At 34.5% G+C, this 14,656-nt stretch overlaps 1 protein-coding gene across 4 annotated transcripts in view; it reads right to left on the bottom strand.

The window, feature by feature from the left end:
- LOC114341196 (mitogen-activated protein kinase kinase kinase 13-A) overlaps positions 1 to 14,656 on the bottom strand; it is a 309,717-nt gene that overhangs the window by 41,119 nt on the left and 253,942 nt on the right. For all 4 annotated transcript variants that reach the window (XM_050658680.1, XM_050658679.1, XM_050658681.1 and 1 more), the window contains 3 exons: positions 9,684 to 10,065; positions 6,340 to 7,117; positions 493 to 865 (listed from right to left, as the gene is read on the bottom strand). In XM_050658680.1, coding sequence (XP_050514637.1) covers positions 493 to 865; positions 6,340 to 7,117; positions 9,684 to 10,065 — 1,533 coding nt within the window. The remainder of the gene's footprint in view (positions 1 to 492; positions 866 to 6,339; positions 7,118 to 9,683; positions 10,066 to 14,656) is intronic.

Genomic DNA, 14,656 nt, shown 5'->3' with positions numbered 1-14,656 from the left:
GGTCAGATAAATTTAATAATATTTACGACCGCACTAATTGAACTCAAACAATTTACTGTTAAACAAACCATACCTAGGTAGCCTAGAACTATTTTTAAAATGGATTACAAAATTTGCGGAGACAGTGACACAGACCAAGCCAAGTATATAAAAACGTTTTAAAAAATGAATTGTCGAAGAAAGTTGACTTGGAACTCACACTGTGTTCATTAGGTTTTTTGCGCTTACTCGGACAAAAATACTATTAACTACTTAATGTAACAAACAATCCTAAGGTCCACCTGAGGGTCCTCTTTACGGAAAGGGTCTTTTTGACCCTGTGTCCCCTTTACCCCAAGGGTTCTTTTGACCCTGTGTCCCCTTAACCTCAAGGAATTTTAACCGATAATTTGTTCTGGAATATTTTGCGGGGATTTCTGGTGGGGATCTTTTATCCAGGAATTCTTTGTCCTAGTTTTAGTAGCAATTACAGTAGCAATAAAAAATAGATACCTGGCTGTGGATGTGGTTCCATATAATGCAACTGCACACAATTCCCGTTCGCCGCCTCATCTTTGACGCTACTTTTGAATTCCTCTAGTATTACCCTTTGTGGATAGACCGTCGTACTGGCACAACTGGTAGTCGCGCAGCTGGTCGTCGGACTCATATCCGTCTCGCTAATATCCATGGAATCAGTCTGTGTTTCTGCATCGACCACGATCGACATTCTGGAACTCGATGACCTGGAGCATCGGGAGTTTCGAGGAGAGTTTGAGTTTGTTCGGTGATGTCTTTTGCGTGATGTTATTGATGTTTGTGTTGTCGTAGAGTGTGTTGCGATGTCGGTGTTTAAACGGCTGTAATCTGGCGGTTTTGTTGGAATCTAAAAATAAAAACAACTTCGTGAGAAGAGTCATACTATAACATTAAAAAAAATATTAAACATTAAAAAAAATGCGATATTTGCGAGCAGTAACCGAAGCTAGGACAAAAATCCCCGGACAAATAATCCCGGACAAAAAATCCACACAAAAAATCCCCACAAATAATCCCCAGACAAATAATCCCCGGACAAAAAATCCCCGGACAAAATATCCCCCCAAAATATCCCGGACAAAAAATCCCCACAATTTTTTTTGGACAAAATATCCCCTCAAATAATCCCGGACAAAAAATCCCTAGAAATATTTGCTACCGAATAGTTCTCTAAAAGTGTTCCCGTGAATGCAATCGACGCAAATGTTTTTCAGTCTCAGTTCATGAGCGTTATAACAATCGCCATGAAACCAGATTTCGGCACGAAAATAATGATTAGCAATTAAAATTAAGCATGAATTGTAATTTCGATTACCAAATTTCGAATTCCAATTGTGAGTTTTTTCAATAATCGTGAAAGATATGGAGAATAAGCTAAGGCTGTGGGAATCATGTTGTACTTATTGTCTATTCGTGATAATAACTGCTGGTCCTGAAAACGATAATCTTGATTGTAATGCAAAAAATTCTATTCCTTTTTGTAAATTTAACGTCAAAAATATTTAGTCACCATCATCATCAATGGCGTTATAACTCTTCTAGAGTCTTGGCCGCGTTTACTTGTTCCTTCCATGTTTGTCGGTCCTGTGCCACTACTTCCCATTGTTACATCTTTCCACCTTTCTCTAGGCCGCCCTACAGACCTTATCCCATCTGGCCTCTCCCCGAGAAGCAATGTCTGGTTTGATTTATGGATAAATTTTTGTTTTTTATGGATGCACACAGATCCTCAATTACGTTTTTTAAAAACCGGATATCGAATAGTAATGCCCGTAAATTTATTCCCAAAACCACCAGAAAAATCAAAATAATCGAAAAGCTCTGTATAACTTTCCTGGCGATGCGTGGAATGGATTTTTTGCATTAGTATAATCAAGATTATCGTTTTCAGTACCAGCAGTTATCATCACGAATAGACAATGTTTTGAACAGAGCTATTCAAAGCAGAGTGAGCAAAAGATTTAAGCCAATTACAACGTGATTCCCACAGTCTTAACCTATTTCCCATATCTTCCACCATCACGGGAAAACTTTTGGAGAACTATTCGGCAACAAACATTTCTTGGGGATTTTTTGTCCGGGATTTTTTGAGGGGATATTTTGCCCAAAAAAATTTGTGGGGATTTTTTGTCCGGGATTTTTTGTGGGGATTTTTTGTCCGGGATTTTTTGTGGGGATTTTTTGTCCAGGATTTTTTGTGGGGATTTTTTGTACGGGGATTATTTTGTCCGGGGATTATTTGTGGGAATTATTTGTGGAGATTTTTTGCGGGGATTTTTGTCCGGGGATTTTTTGTCCAGGGATAATTTGTGGGGATTTTTTGTCCGGGAATATTTGTCCGGTGATTATTTGTCCGAATCCCCAGTAACCGGGGTGACCAGACGTGATCGTATAAGAAACGAAAACATACGTGAAAGGTGTGGTATCGGAATGACCATGGAAATACTTGAAATGAAACAGTTATCGTGGTTCGATCATATGGCGAGAATGAGTGAAGGTAAAACTGTAAAGAAGGTATGGAAAGCACCATCAGATAAAAAAAGAATGTGTGTGTACTTTGTACGCACGTAAGAAGTTATACATACTTCTATTATATGATTTCAACGAAATAAATATACTTTCAACAGGTTATTTGTATTTTATTTAAAGATTAAACTAATTTTTACTTACTACTTTCCAAAAATTTTTATTAAAACAATAAGGAAAATAAAAAATATTAGAAAACACGGGGATTCGAACCGGGTACCTCTCCTTGTAACCTTTGACAGGTTACAAGATTTCTCATACATACTGACAAATTTAATAGACCAAGTGAAGTATACAAAAATCCTTTAAATATGTATACTTACTATTATTATAAAATATCTTATTCCCGAGGAAGACAAATCCAAAGACACAAAAATTATAATAAATATATTTACTAAAAACACTAATAATAATATATTCTTTTCACGCACACTTTATTTGCCCTACATAAAGATGTAGCGATTAACATACTGTCGGTATGCGCATGCGCCAGGGAATGTAAAAATTCACCCTCGTGCCTAAAGAAGTATAACTTCAAAAAACGACGAAGAGGCGAGAAAATGAAAAGCGATTTGTTTACACTAACTAATATTATGTTTTGTAAGTATTGAACTCAACAAAAAAGGATTTCAGTGATTTTCTATTGATTCCAGCTTCAATTTGTTATCATGAACAATTAATAGATATTCTGCGAAAGACAGGTATTGACGACAAGGATATTCGGATTGTGGCAACCGATACTGGGGTCAAACAGCAAGAGCAAAAATTGGCAATGAACTTACTGAAAGTGTAGAGATCAAAATAAACGGTAAGTTAACGAACAATATAACATATGCCGATAACACGGTGATCCTTGCCAGTAGCAGAGATGAATTACAATAGGGAATACGGTCTGAGCCTCAACTTCAAGAAGACAAAATGGATGCTGATAAGCAAGAAACAACAATCTGCTTGACAGTTACGGATAAACAACATAGTTGACCATGTAGAATCTGATGTATACCTTGGCACCATCGTAAATGCAAAATGGGAACAGGTCACAGCAATTAAGGCGAGAATAGAACGCGCTAGAGAAGCATTTCACAACATAAAAAAGCTCCTCATAAGCAAGGATTTGTCTTTTACCCTAAAACCACGTCTAGTTAAATGCTACATTTTTCTGATCTTACTATATGGTGTTATGGCCTGGACGCTGACAGAGACGCTCATGAAAAACTAGAAGCATTCGAAAAGTGCGTGTACCGACATATTCTTCGTATAACTTAGACCGAACATGTCACCAACATAGAGGTAATCCACAGAATCGGAAAAGAGAAACAAATCGTGTAAAAAATTAATGGCGGATTGAGGTGGATGGTTACGAATTATTTATTGATGTATGATGGAGCTAGACTAGCTGAATATGCAAGAGACTTTAAAAGTGGGACTCAGGAGAGGATTAGGCCAATTTTCATGCCCTAAAAGACAGTAACTATCGAAGAACTTGGATATTAAAGAAAATAAGAACGAATGAAAGGAAAGAGAATTACTGACAGAGAAGATATTAAAGAAGAACGGTTTAGGGCGCCAGGGAAATATTAAATGAATACTTCGCCGAGTGACTTATACTGCCGCACTTAACTAACACTTTATACAGTTACAAGAAAAGGTAGGGTAATAAAAACATATAATTATTATGTACAACCAGATTTAATTAAATATATCAAAAACCCCTATATACAATTTTATACAATCTAACTAAACGAACCTGACGTACTAAAATGGTAGACTCCTGTCGACAATGCAGTTTTACAGTGAAAAAAAAATTAATTTAATTGATTAGACCAAGTCTGTTAGTTGGTATCACTAAGTATGTACCTGAACAAAATTATAATATTAATATGAGTGAAAGTATTGGTTGACAATTTCGTATTTGATCTAAAGTGGTACACCCGAGTATATTACCAGGTTGATCTGTTGAGAAGGAACAGATCCAAAGGAAACAAAGGTAATACTGTAACAGTAGGGAAGTAAAACCCAAATGATCCCTTGTGAACAACGACCTCACAATAATGGGTTATACAAACCCCAGACTATACGGTGGAAAGATAAAAATTTACAGAAAAATATTGAATATTGTTAAGTTATTTAAATATTAGGAAAAATGAATTTATGCTATTATTAAAATTGTTGAAAAAGTTGACAAAAAATTAAAAATTTGAAATATATTATTAAAAATAGATGATACGCAAATTTAGTTTTAAAAACATGTCGCTTCTTCAGGATGGAGAGCCTACTTCTTCGCAAAACTGCTACGACGCTGATGGTGGGAGAGCCAAGTTAACCTCCGGTTTTCCCCAACCCTAGATGTCACCAACGAGGAGGTACACTTCTAGTACCGGAAAATCATCCAAATTCCATAAATCCAAAATCATCCAAATTCAACCAAAAAACCCCAAAATGATTATTTATTCCATAATTAAAATAAATAAAGTACCAAATTTGACTATGTGAGAGTATATGTGAGAGAGCAGAAGGTACTGGGTTCTTTCTGTGGTGGTGGATACACTAATTTCAAGGCTTTCTTATGGAGTTTTTGGTTTAAAATGTTGTTAACTGTTTGTTCGTTATATCCATTGTTTACTGCTATTTGTCTAATGATATTTAGTTTAGATTACCAGACTACACAACAAACATGAGTTCTCCGTATATCATAAACCTACCCATACTGACACAACTATACACAATTCATCATCCCATCCTACACAACACAAATTAGCAGCCTACCATAGCATGATACATAGACTGACAGAAATTCCTATGACAAAAAATAACTTCGAGACAGAACTAAATATCATTAGACAAATAGCAGTAAACAATGGATATAACGAACAAACAGTTAACAACATTTTAAACCAAAAACTCCATAAGAAAGCCTTGAAATTAGTGTATCCACCACCACAGAAAGAACCCAGTACCTTCTGCTCTCTCACATATACTGGCAAAATAACAACAAAAATAGCCAGATACATAAAAAAGAAAGGAATAACACCAGCTTTCAGAACTAACAACAACTTAAGCAAACATATTAAAAACAATAAAAGCCAAAAGAGAAAGCAACTACAGAGTGGTGTGTACAAACTAACTTGTGGTGACTGTCCGAAAACTTACATCGGTCAAACTGGCAGAACTTTTGACAAACGGATAGCAGAACACAAAAGGGCTTTCAACAATAGAAAAACAGACACTTCTACATACGCACTTCACCTTCTAGATCATAATCATTCTTTCAATGAAGAATTTCAAATTCTACATATTCAAAATAAAGGCCTTAAGCTATCACTTTTAGAATCAATGGAAATTAATAAATTGAAAAATACAGATATAATTCTGAATGACCAACTCGAGACAAACTGCTCCCCACTCCTCAACCTCTTCAATTAAAGACTTAAAAAGGCAAACACATTGTAAAATATATCACTTGAGAAAGGCACTTTGCCGAAACAGCTGTAGTAATAACATAGTTGTAATAAATTTTGTGGAAGTATAGAAAACAAACGTTTTTCAGTGTTTTATTGTGAGAAAACACTCGTGGCTACAAAATCTGCGGAAGTGGTTCGGGCTCACATCGGCCGAACTAGTCAGAAGTGCTGTAAGCAATATCAGAATTGCCATGGTAATAACCAACGTTCGCAACGGACAGAGCACTTGAAGAAGAACATATCTAAGTTTTTAAGTTTAAGTATTTAACTTCTGTCCGAAACATGCTGTAATCAAACTGTTTTTTATTATATACACATAAACATTGACACTTACCAGTTGAGGACTGTCAGGACTTGTTAAACTGCATTCTGGGCTAGTAGGAGTCGTACTTTGATTCCCAGGCCTTCGTCTGTTAGTATTAAACCTAGAGAGCATCTTTTTTGGCCGTCCACAAGATCTTTGTCGTTCAATCTGTTGAATCTTCCCCGACAGCATAACCAACATTTGATTCACCTTTTCCAGTCTTCGATCATACACCTGCCTAATATCTCTAATATGCTTCAGTTCTAACTCCCTTCGCTTGATAAGCTGTTCCTCTTTGAGCTGATACTCGATCTTGTGCTTCTGCAGCTTTTCACAAAACAGAAATATGTGAGACCTGATTTCCTGCTTCCAGCTTTCCTGTGTTTCGAAGAAAGTTTTGTCTTCATACTTAGAGAATATATCTACAGATGCGATCTCCAGATGGTTGCAAATCAGCTTGAAGTTTGGCCGTTCTTTGGGATTGAACTTCCAGCACATCTGCATGATTAGTTTGAAACCATCTGGACACGTGGAAGGTATGGGCGGGATTAGTTTGCCTGATCCCACGGAATACATTATGGCACCTTGGTTCATACCGTCGTAAGGTACTTCACAGGTAATGAGTTCCCAAAGCACCACACCATACGACCAGATGTCGACCTTTTCACTACAGGCCAGTTCTTGAATTGCTTCTGGAGCCATCCAAGCTACTGTTCCTGCGAAAGTCATTTTTTCGCTGACTCCGTTCCATGTTCTTGATGTACCAAAGTCACTGATTTTTATCACTTCGCCTTCTCCAATCAGTACACTAAAAAATATAAGACAACATTTTAGATAATGATTAAAATTTTATTTAATGTAGTTAGTACACTAGACAAACAATAGTAAATAGAGTTTTAACAAAATAAATCATTCAAATAATCAAAATATCGTATGATTTTTATATTTTTGTTTAATGAGAAACAAAAAGAGACGAGGGGGGCATGAGGAAATTCCTACCCCCAACAAGCTCTAAAATTAATAAAAAAAAATTGTTGAAACTTAAGTCGTTTCCCCCCACTCCAAGCAAATGTTTAGACACCACTGATTAAAAGTAATGAAACATGTTTTGTCTCATAAATTCCTATATTATTTCAACATTTCAAGTTAGTGCAACATTAAAATCTAGTGGCAAGAGAAAAAAACAATTCAAATTGAATGGGAGAATTCTATGAAAGATTTCATCGCCATCGATAATATTTATGTCGTTTTATTTAAATACAATATCTAAAATAATCCTTATCAGATCCATATACTTATCGTACTGTATTGTCAATTTGTATTCCACAACTTTGCAAGAAGCTAGAGATGAAATCATGTACCAAAACAATAAAATGGAAGTAAGAATAGATAGACAACTTACAGAACCTATAGACATATGCAGCGGAATGGTGTCAACAGATGAAGAGGATACTACTGAATGGGAAGCAAAGAAATAAAATACTCTGTTACGCAGGCGACGCAATATTGATAACCCAAGGTGAAGACAGTCTGCAAAGACTAGTCTACAGATTTAACAAGAGCAAAAGAATTTATGGCAATCTCAACGCAGAAAACTAAAATAATAAATGACTGCGTTAACCATCAAAAGATGACTAAATTCTGAGAACAACTGGAATTAACGAAAGAAACTTATCGGAGATAAGTAATTATCGAATTATCTGAGAACTATATTAGCACTAAACGGAATAATTGAAATAGCGCACACAACATTCACAAATATACGAATCTGACAAGGAGTGCGACAGGGTTGCGTCTTATCACTGCTATTATTTAATCCATATTCGGAATCTATGTTCAGAGAACCATTATGCGAGGTCCAAGTCCAAAGTGTAATCAAAATTAACAGAAGAAGCATAGACATCAGGTACACTGATGGGAAGTGGTAAATGATAGATCTCTCATAAAGTATATATGTTACAGTTCAAGTTGATTCTTAGTTCGAGTTGACTATTCCTAGTTCGAGTCAACTCCAACTAAAACGAGCAGTAAGAGTTGATTTGAAAAATTTAATTCAACTTTTACTAGTTGAAGTACTCTTCCTAACCCTTGTTAGTAAAAGTAGATCGCGGAAAAAATGGAATCAACTCTTACTGGTTTGAGTTGACTATTCCTGGATCAATTCAGTAAATGCAGATTATACCAATATAATCTCACGTGATTTTTGCTGAGTGGCCATCTATTTGTTTTGACCGTTTCAACTACTTATCACAATTTGAACATATCCAGTAACATTTAATTTCTAGAATCGGTTGTTTGTGTGAATCAACTCTTACTAAATGGAATTGGGAAGAGTATACTTTTCTAGTTGGAGTCTAGTCTAGTGTTACTAGTAAATGTTGAATAAAAATCTTCATTTTATATTTATAATCAACTTTTACTAAAACCAGCCGTTTGAGTTGACTCGAACTAGGAATAGTCAACTCAACTGGTTAATCAACTTAAACTGTAACATATACATCACATTAGTGCAAACGTAGATGCTCCATTCCTAGAATTTTCAGAAATAGCGTAAGTGATAGGAATGTCATACCCGTGAATAGGTCATCAAAATGATCTCCAAAAAAAAGAAGGCCATCTCGGGACGACAGATGCATCATATCTAAATTGGTGGTTAATATTACGACTAAAAAGAAAGTTACTATGTATAAAAGAGAAGAATACTTCTCGTTATGAACACTTATTCTCTTCTTCTTGAGCTTCTTGTGCCACTCCTATCGGAGATTGGAAATCATCAAGGCTATCCTGACCTTTTTACAGTTGACCTAAATAGTGCATTAGTGGTGCAGCCAAACCACTCTCAAATTCCGCAACCACCATGGCATTCTTCTACGGCCTGGATTCCGTTTTCCTTCTATTTTTCCTTGCATAATATTTTGAAGTAATGCGTATTTATGTCCTCTCATCATGTTACCCAAATACTCGAGTTTTGTTCGTTTTATCGTTAACCAAATTTCAGGGTCTTTTCCTATCCTTCGTATTACTTCAAGGTTTGTGATGCTTTCAACCCAACTAATCTTCAGCATTCGACGGTAGCACCACATCTCGAAACTTTCAATATGTTTTATGTTGTTCTGTTTGAGAGTCCAGGCCTCTACACCGTATAATAGCGTGTTAAATACATAGCCTCTTAGCATTCTTAATCGAACACTATATAGATCGAGTAATTACTCTAGTAATGAACACTAAATAGATAGATCTAAATAATAACTTTTATATTTTAATATGTAAAAAACTATCGTTTTTGATGATTTTTATTAAAAAATATATCTTTTAATCGCAAGCAAAATTGGGATACGGAATTATATTGTTAATATTAAAATATCTATACTTACTTCGGGCTTTTTAGATCTCGATGAATAATTTTATGACTGTGCAAATAGTGCATTCCGTTTGCAATCTGCTTAGCCCAAGACACTACCCTGTTAATCGTCACAATATTTTTCTGTTTTTTGAGCAAATCGAACAGAGGCCCGTACGGACAAAACTCCATCACTATACAATAACACGAGGGCTCTTGAGTACACACGCCTTTGAATTTCACTACATTGGGATGATTCAGCTTCCTAAGATTTCGTATATCTGTGTCTTTAAGGTCCGAGACTTTCTTTACAGCCACCTGGACGTTGTTGAGGGTTCCTGAGAATACTGCTCCCTGTCCTCCAGATCCAAGAAATTTGAGGTCGGTGATTTGATCGAAAGGAATTTCCCAATCATCTAAAACATTAAACATAAATTAAAATCAATAATTAACGGTAAGACTTTAGACTAATTAGTCTCATGAGCCACTCTCTCAAGCTACTTCCTAAGATAATTCTTAATAGAATCAAGCAGAAATGTGAAGAGACAATGGGAAACCAACAATTCGGTTTCAGAGAAGGATTGGGAACAAGGGAAGCTTTGTTCTCAATGCTAACATTACCTCAACGATCATGGGAAGCACAGAAACCAATTTACGTCTGCTTTATAGATTTTGAGAAGGCGATTGATAGGGTTCAACATGATAGGCTGTTTAAATATCTAGAAATGATTGGAATACATGATAAAGATTTGAGACTTTTACAACATCTATATTGGAATCAAGAAGCTTCTATTCTGGTAGATGGCAAAGAGATAGAGAAAATTTGCATTCAAAGAGGTGTCAGACAGGGATACATGATAAAGATCTGAGACTTTTACAACATCTATATTGGAATCAAGAAGCATCTATTCTGGTAGATGGCAAAGAGATAGAGAAAATTTGCATTCAAAGAGGTGTCAGACAGGGTTGTGTGTTATCCCCAACTTTGTTTAACGTATACTCAGAAATAATTTTTAACGAAGCCTTGGAAGGACAATGTGGAGTTCGAATCGGGGGAGAAACTATTAACAACATATTAGAGAATGCTCCAATAACGGACTTAGCATAAATACAACAAAGACAAAGTTACTTGTGGTTAGCAAACAAGACGTCGGCCCTATGCAACTAATTGTCAGTAATGAACCAATAACAAAAGTTAACCATTTTAAATACCTAGGATGTTGGATAAACGAGACACTAAATCCGGATGAAGAAATTAAAAATCGTATAGAACTTGCAAGAGGAGCATGAGCAATAGATCTATTCTGAGTAACTCTCAGCTGAATTTACAACTTAGAATCAAGTTCCTAAAATGTTATGTGTATCCTGTATTACTATATGGATGTGAAACCTGGATCATGAAGGTTAACATGATGAACAAATTAGAAGCCTTCGAGATGTGGTCGTGGTCATATCGTAGAATGCTCATAATATCTTGGGCTCAACGCATTTCAAACAGAGAAGTCTTAAACAGAGTAGGTCAAGACGAAGGTGACTTAAGCAAGATGATAAAAAAGAAAAAACTTGAATATCTCGGGCATATAATGAGAGGTAGCAGATACAGGATGCTGCATTTAATACTCAACGGAAACATCGACGGAAAAAGAGGAATTGGTAGGAAGAAATATTTTCATGGCTCCGAAAGCTTCGTCAATGGACTGGCTTATCAGCAGATCAACTATTACATGCCGCGCAAGATCGAGAACGATATCGGCAAATTGACATGGAAGCTACCCACGCCTAAAATTTGGGCACAATACTTAACGAAGAAGATAGAAGTAAAATTACCGGGAAATAAAGCATGTTGAATATCGCTACCTTCGACTCGCTTTGCAGCAGCTTCGTGCCAACGGACTTAAGCGTAGTGAGAAACGTTCAACAACTGTTCACCTTCTCTTTTATAAATTACTCCGAGATTCAAAAGTTTATTCCTGTGTGCATAACTTTATTTGACAGATAGTCCATTAAAATGTTACATTTACGTTGCATTTCTTAGAGGAGTCAATTTTATTTTTTTAATGTGTAGGGGGGTTCAGTAGAAGCTTAAGTTCAAGTTTTTGGGGTCGCCACCCTTGTCCCCCGGCCGCCATATTGGAAAAAGGGGTGCAAAGGGCTTTCGCGCTGTATCTCCTAAACTAGCAACCCTACAGAAAATTTCATTATACATAAAATGTAGCAAATTAAATTTTGTACAATTTTATACCTATTACTTTTTATCGTCAAGTGACCAAAAAAAAAGTTATACACAATAATATGAGAAAATTTTGTAAGAAGTTTTCTTTTGGAGGTTATAACTTTTTTCCGTTCATTTCACAATAAAATAACATCATAGCGATTTTGTAAAGGATTTTTCAATAAATAATTTTCACTATAAAGTTGTTTAATTTTATTTATTATCTAGGTTTTACAGCGCTCCAATCTTGACCAGATTCTCGAATTCTCATAGGAAGTCAATAAAAAAAATACTTTTCTATCTATACAGGGTGATTGATTAGTAGGGTAAAGCTCAATAGCTCCTCTATAGTAATAGATAGCAATAAAAGTTAATTACAAAAATTTTAGCCACCTTTGAGCTTCACATTACAAAATTAGTTAGAATGTTACAGGGTGTTCGATAACACAGTGGCAGACCTAACTTATGTTTTTTTAAATGGAACACCCTATATTTTATTTTATATTCGAAATCCTGTTAACTTCTCCATCACAGAAATATAAAGGTTTGTCATGTTATACAGGGTATTTACAAAGTTATAAGAACTTTTGTATGAAAATCGTAATAAGTTCAACTCCCTGTATAAATAAAAATAAGCACAACAGCAATGGTTTATTAATGCCATATTTTTTTATTTATTGTCAAAATTTTTAAGAATTATTGATATTGCTAATTTTCTTTATATCAAATACAGGGTGAGTCAAAACGCAAGTACATTATTTTCTCAGTAATTTTAAATGGAACACCCTGTATTTTATATCATTACTGAAAAGTAACATTAACGTACTTTAATTTTTATATAACATTCCCTATGCCCAAATTTATTAGTTTTCGAGATATTTTCATTTTTCAGAGCAAATTATTTTAGGTGTTTAAATTTATCTAAATTTTAAGTAAGCCATGACTGAATTGACAATTGAAGATTACCGATTATCAATCCGGTAATCAATGTAACACTGTAGCAAATAAAGAAATAAAAATAATTTATTAGTAATACATTTTACAAACAAAAACACAACCACTACATGCAACATTTTTGAAACACTTAAAAACTATCTTTTTATGCAAATGCAACAAATAAACAAAGAAAATTAGTAATAAATTTTACAAAAAAACACACAAACACAAAATACAATATTTTGTGTGAAGACAATAATTAAACACTACTTTTGTATGTAAATGTAACAATGTAACAAAAAAAGAACGAAACATAATTTATCAGTAATACATTTTGCAAAAAAACATGTTTGAAAAAATTAGAAGCTACTTTTAATAAAATATTTTTAATATTTAATTACATAAGGTGTTCTTCTTCTTCTTCTTCTTCCTTTTTTTATGGGTTTCGATTATGCAATACGCTATCATTTACCCAGTACATGTATGTAGGTTATGCGAGTCTTGCTCGAAACAATGCACAACCTACGTTTTTATCCTTACAAATAATATATATAACTTTTCTTCAAATATCCATTATTCCATTTAACTAAGAACAAACACATTAGCAATCATGCTCGAAAATAATTCTTCCTTAATAAAGCTAAACTGCCATAATTGTACTACAATAACTATAACAGACAAAACTAAGCTACTTCACTTTCACGAATTATAACTAAAAATTAACTTTTCTTTAGGGATTATTTAGATAACTTCAAATAAATTTTTCATTCTACATAAAACATCCTTCGGCGGCCATTGCCGCCGAAGCCCCCCCACCCCCATAAGGTGTTCAAAATTATCTCCTAACACATTTATGTACGCCTAAAAACGATCATTGAATGAGCTACTTACTATACGGAGCATTTGTAAATTAACACATCGAAATACACTTTGTATTCTATTTTTCATCTCATCCCTTGTTGTTGGAGGTATTTTATAAACTTCATTATTAACGTAACCTTAAAAAAATCAGTCCAGTTTATTAAATTCTGGTGATTTGGGTGGCCATTCTGGTCCATTGAAAAATGAAAATATCTCGAAAACTAATAAATATAGGAAATGTTATCTAAAAATTAAAGTACGGTAATGGTACTTTTCAATAGTGATATAAAATACAGGGTGTTCCGTTTAAAATTAGTGGGAAAATAATGTACTTGCGTTTTGACTCACCCTGTATTTGATATAAAGAAAATTAGCAATATCGACCACTCTTGAAAATTTTGACAAAACGTTAAAAAATATGGCATTAATAAACCATTGTTGTTTTGCTTATTTTTATTTACTGGGAGTTGAACTTGTTACGATTTTCATATAAAATTGGTTATAACTTTGTAAATACCCTGTATAACATAACAAACCTTTATATTTTTGTGATGGAGAAGTTAACAGAATTTCGAATTTAAAATAAAATATAGGGTGTTCCATTTAAAAAAACATAAGTTTGGTCTGCCACTGTGTTATCGAATACCCTGTAACAATTTAACTAATTTTGTAATGTAAAGCTCAAAGGTGCCTAAAATTTTTGTTATTAACTTTTATTGCTATCTATTACTATAGCGGAGCTATTGAGCTTTACCCTACTAATCAATCACCCTGTATATTAATCGAGCGGCAGCAATCGTTATGCCGACCGCCAAAATCAAATTTAAGGTGAATGACCATGTTTGGTGTATTTTTATGTTTTCGAGGTCGCTGAATCCGAATATGAAGTTTATTTTTATCTAGATTTGGTGGACATGTTCAAAAATCAAATTTTATACAAAAATGCCGAAAATCAGTTTTGATGATTTTTCAAATTTACCTCGCTGTATCCTTGGTCG

This window comes from Diabrotica virgifera, chromosome 8 (assembly GCF_917563875.1).
Source record: "Diabrotica virgifera virgifera chromosome 8, PGI_DIABVI_V3a".
In the NCBI taxonomy this organism is placed as follows: domain Eukaryota; kingdom Metazoa; phylum Arthropoda; class Insecta; order Coleoptera; family Chrysomelidae; genus Diabrotica; species Diabrotica virgifera.
Note: the sequence above shows the minus strand (reverse complement) of the source record. Positions and strands in the feature narration are given on the sequence as shown.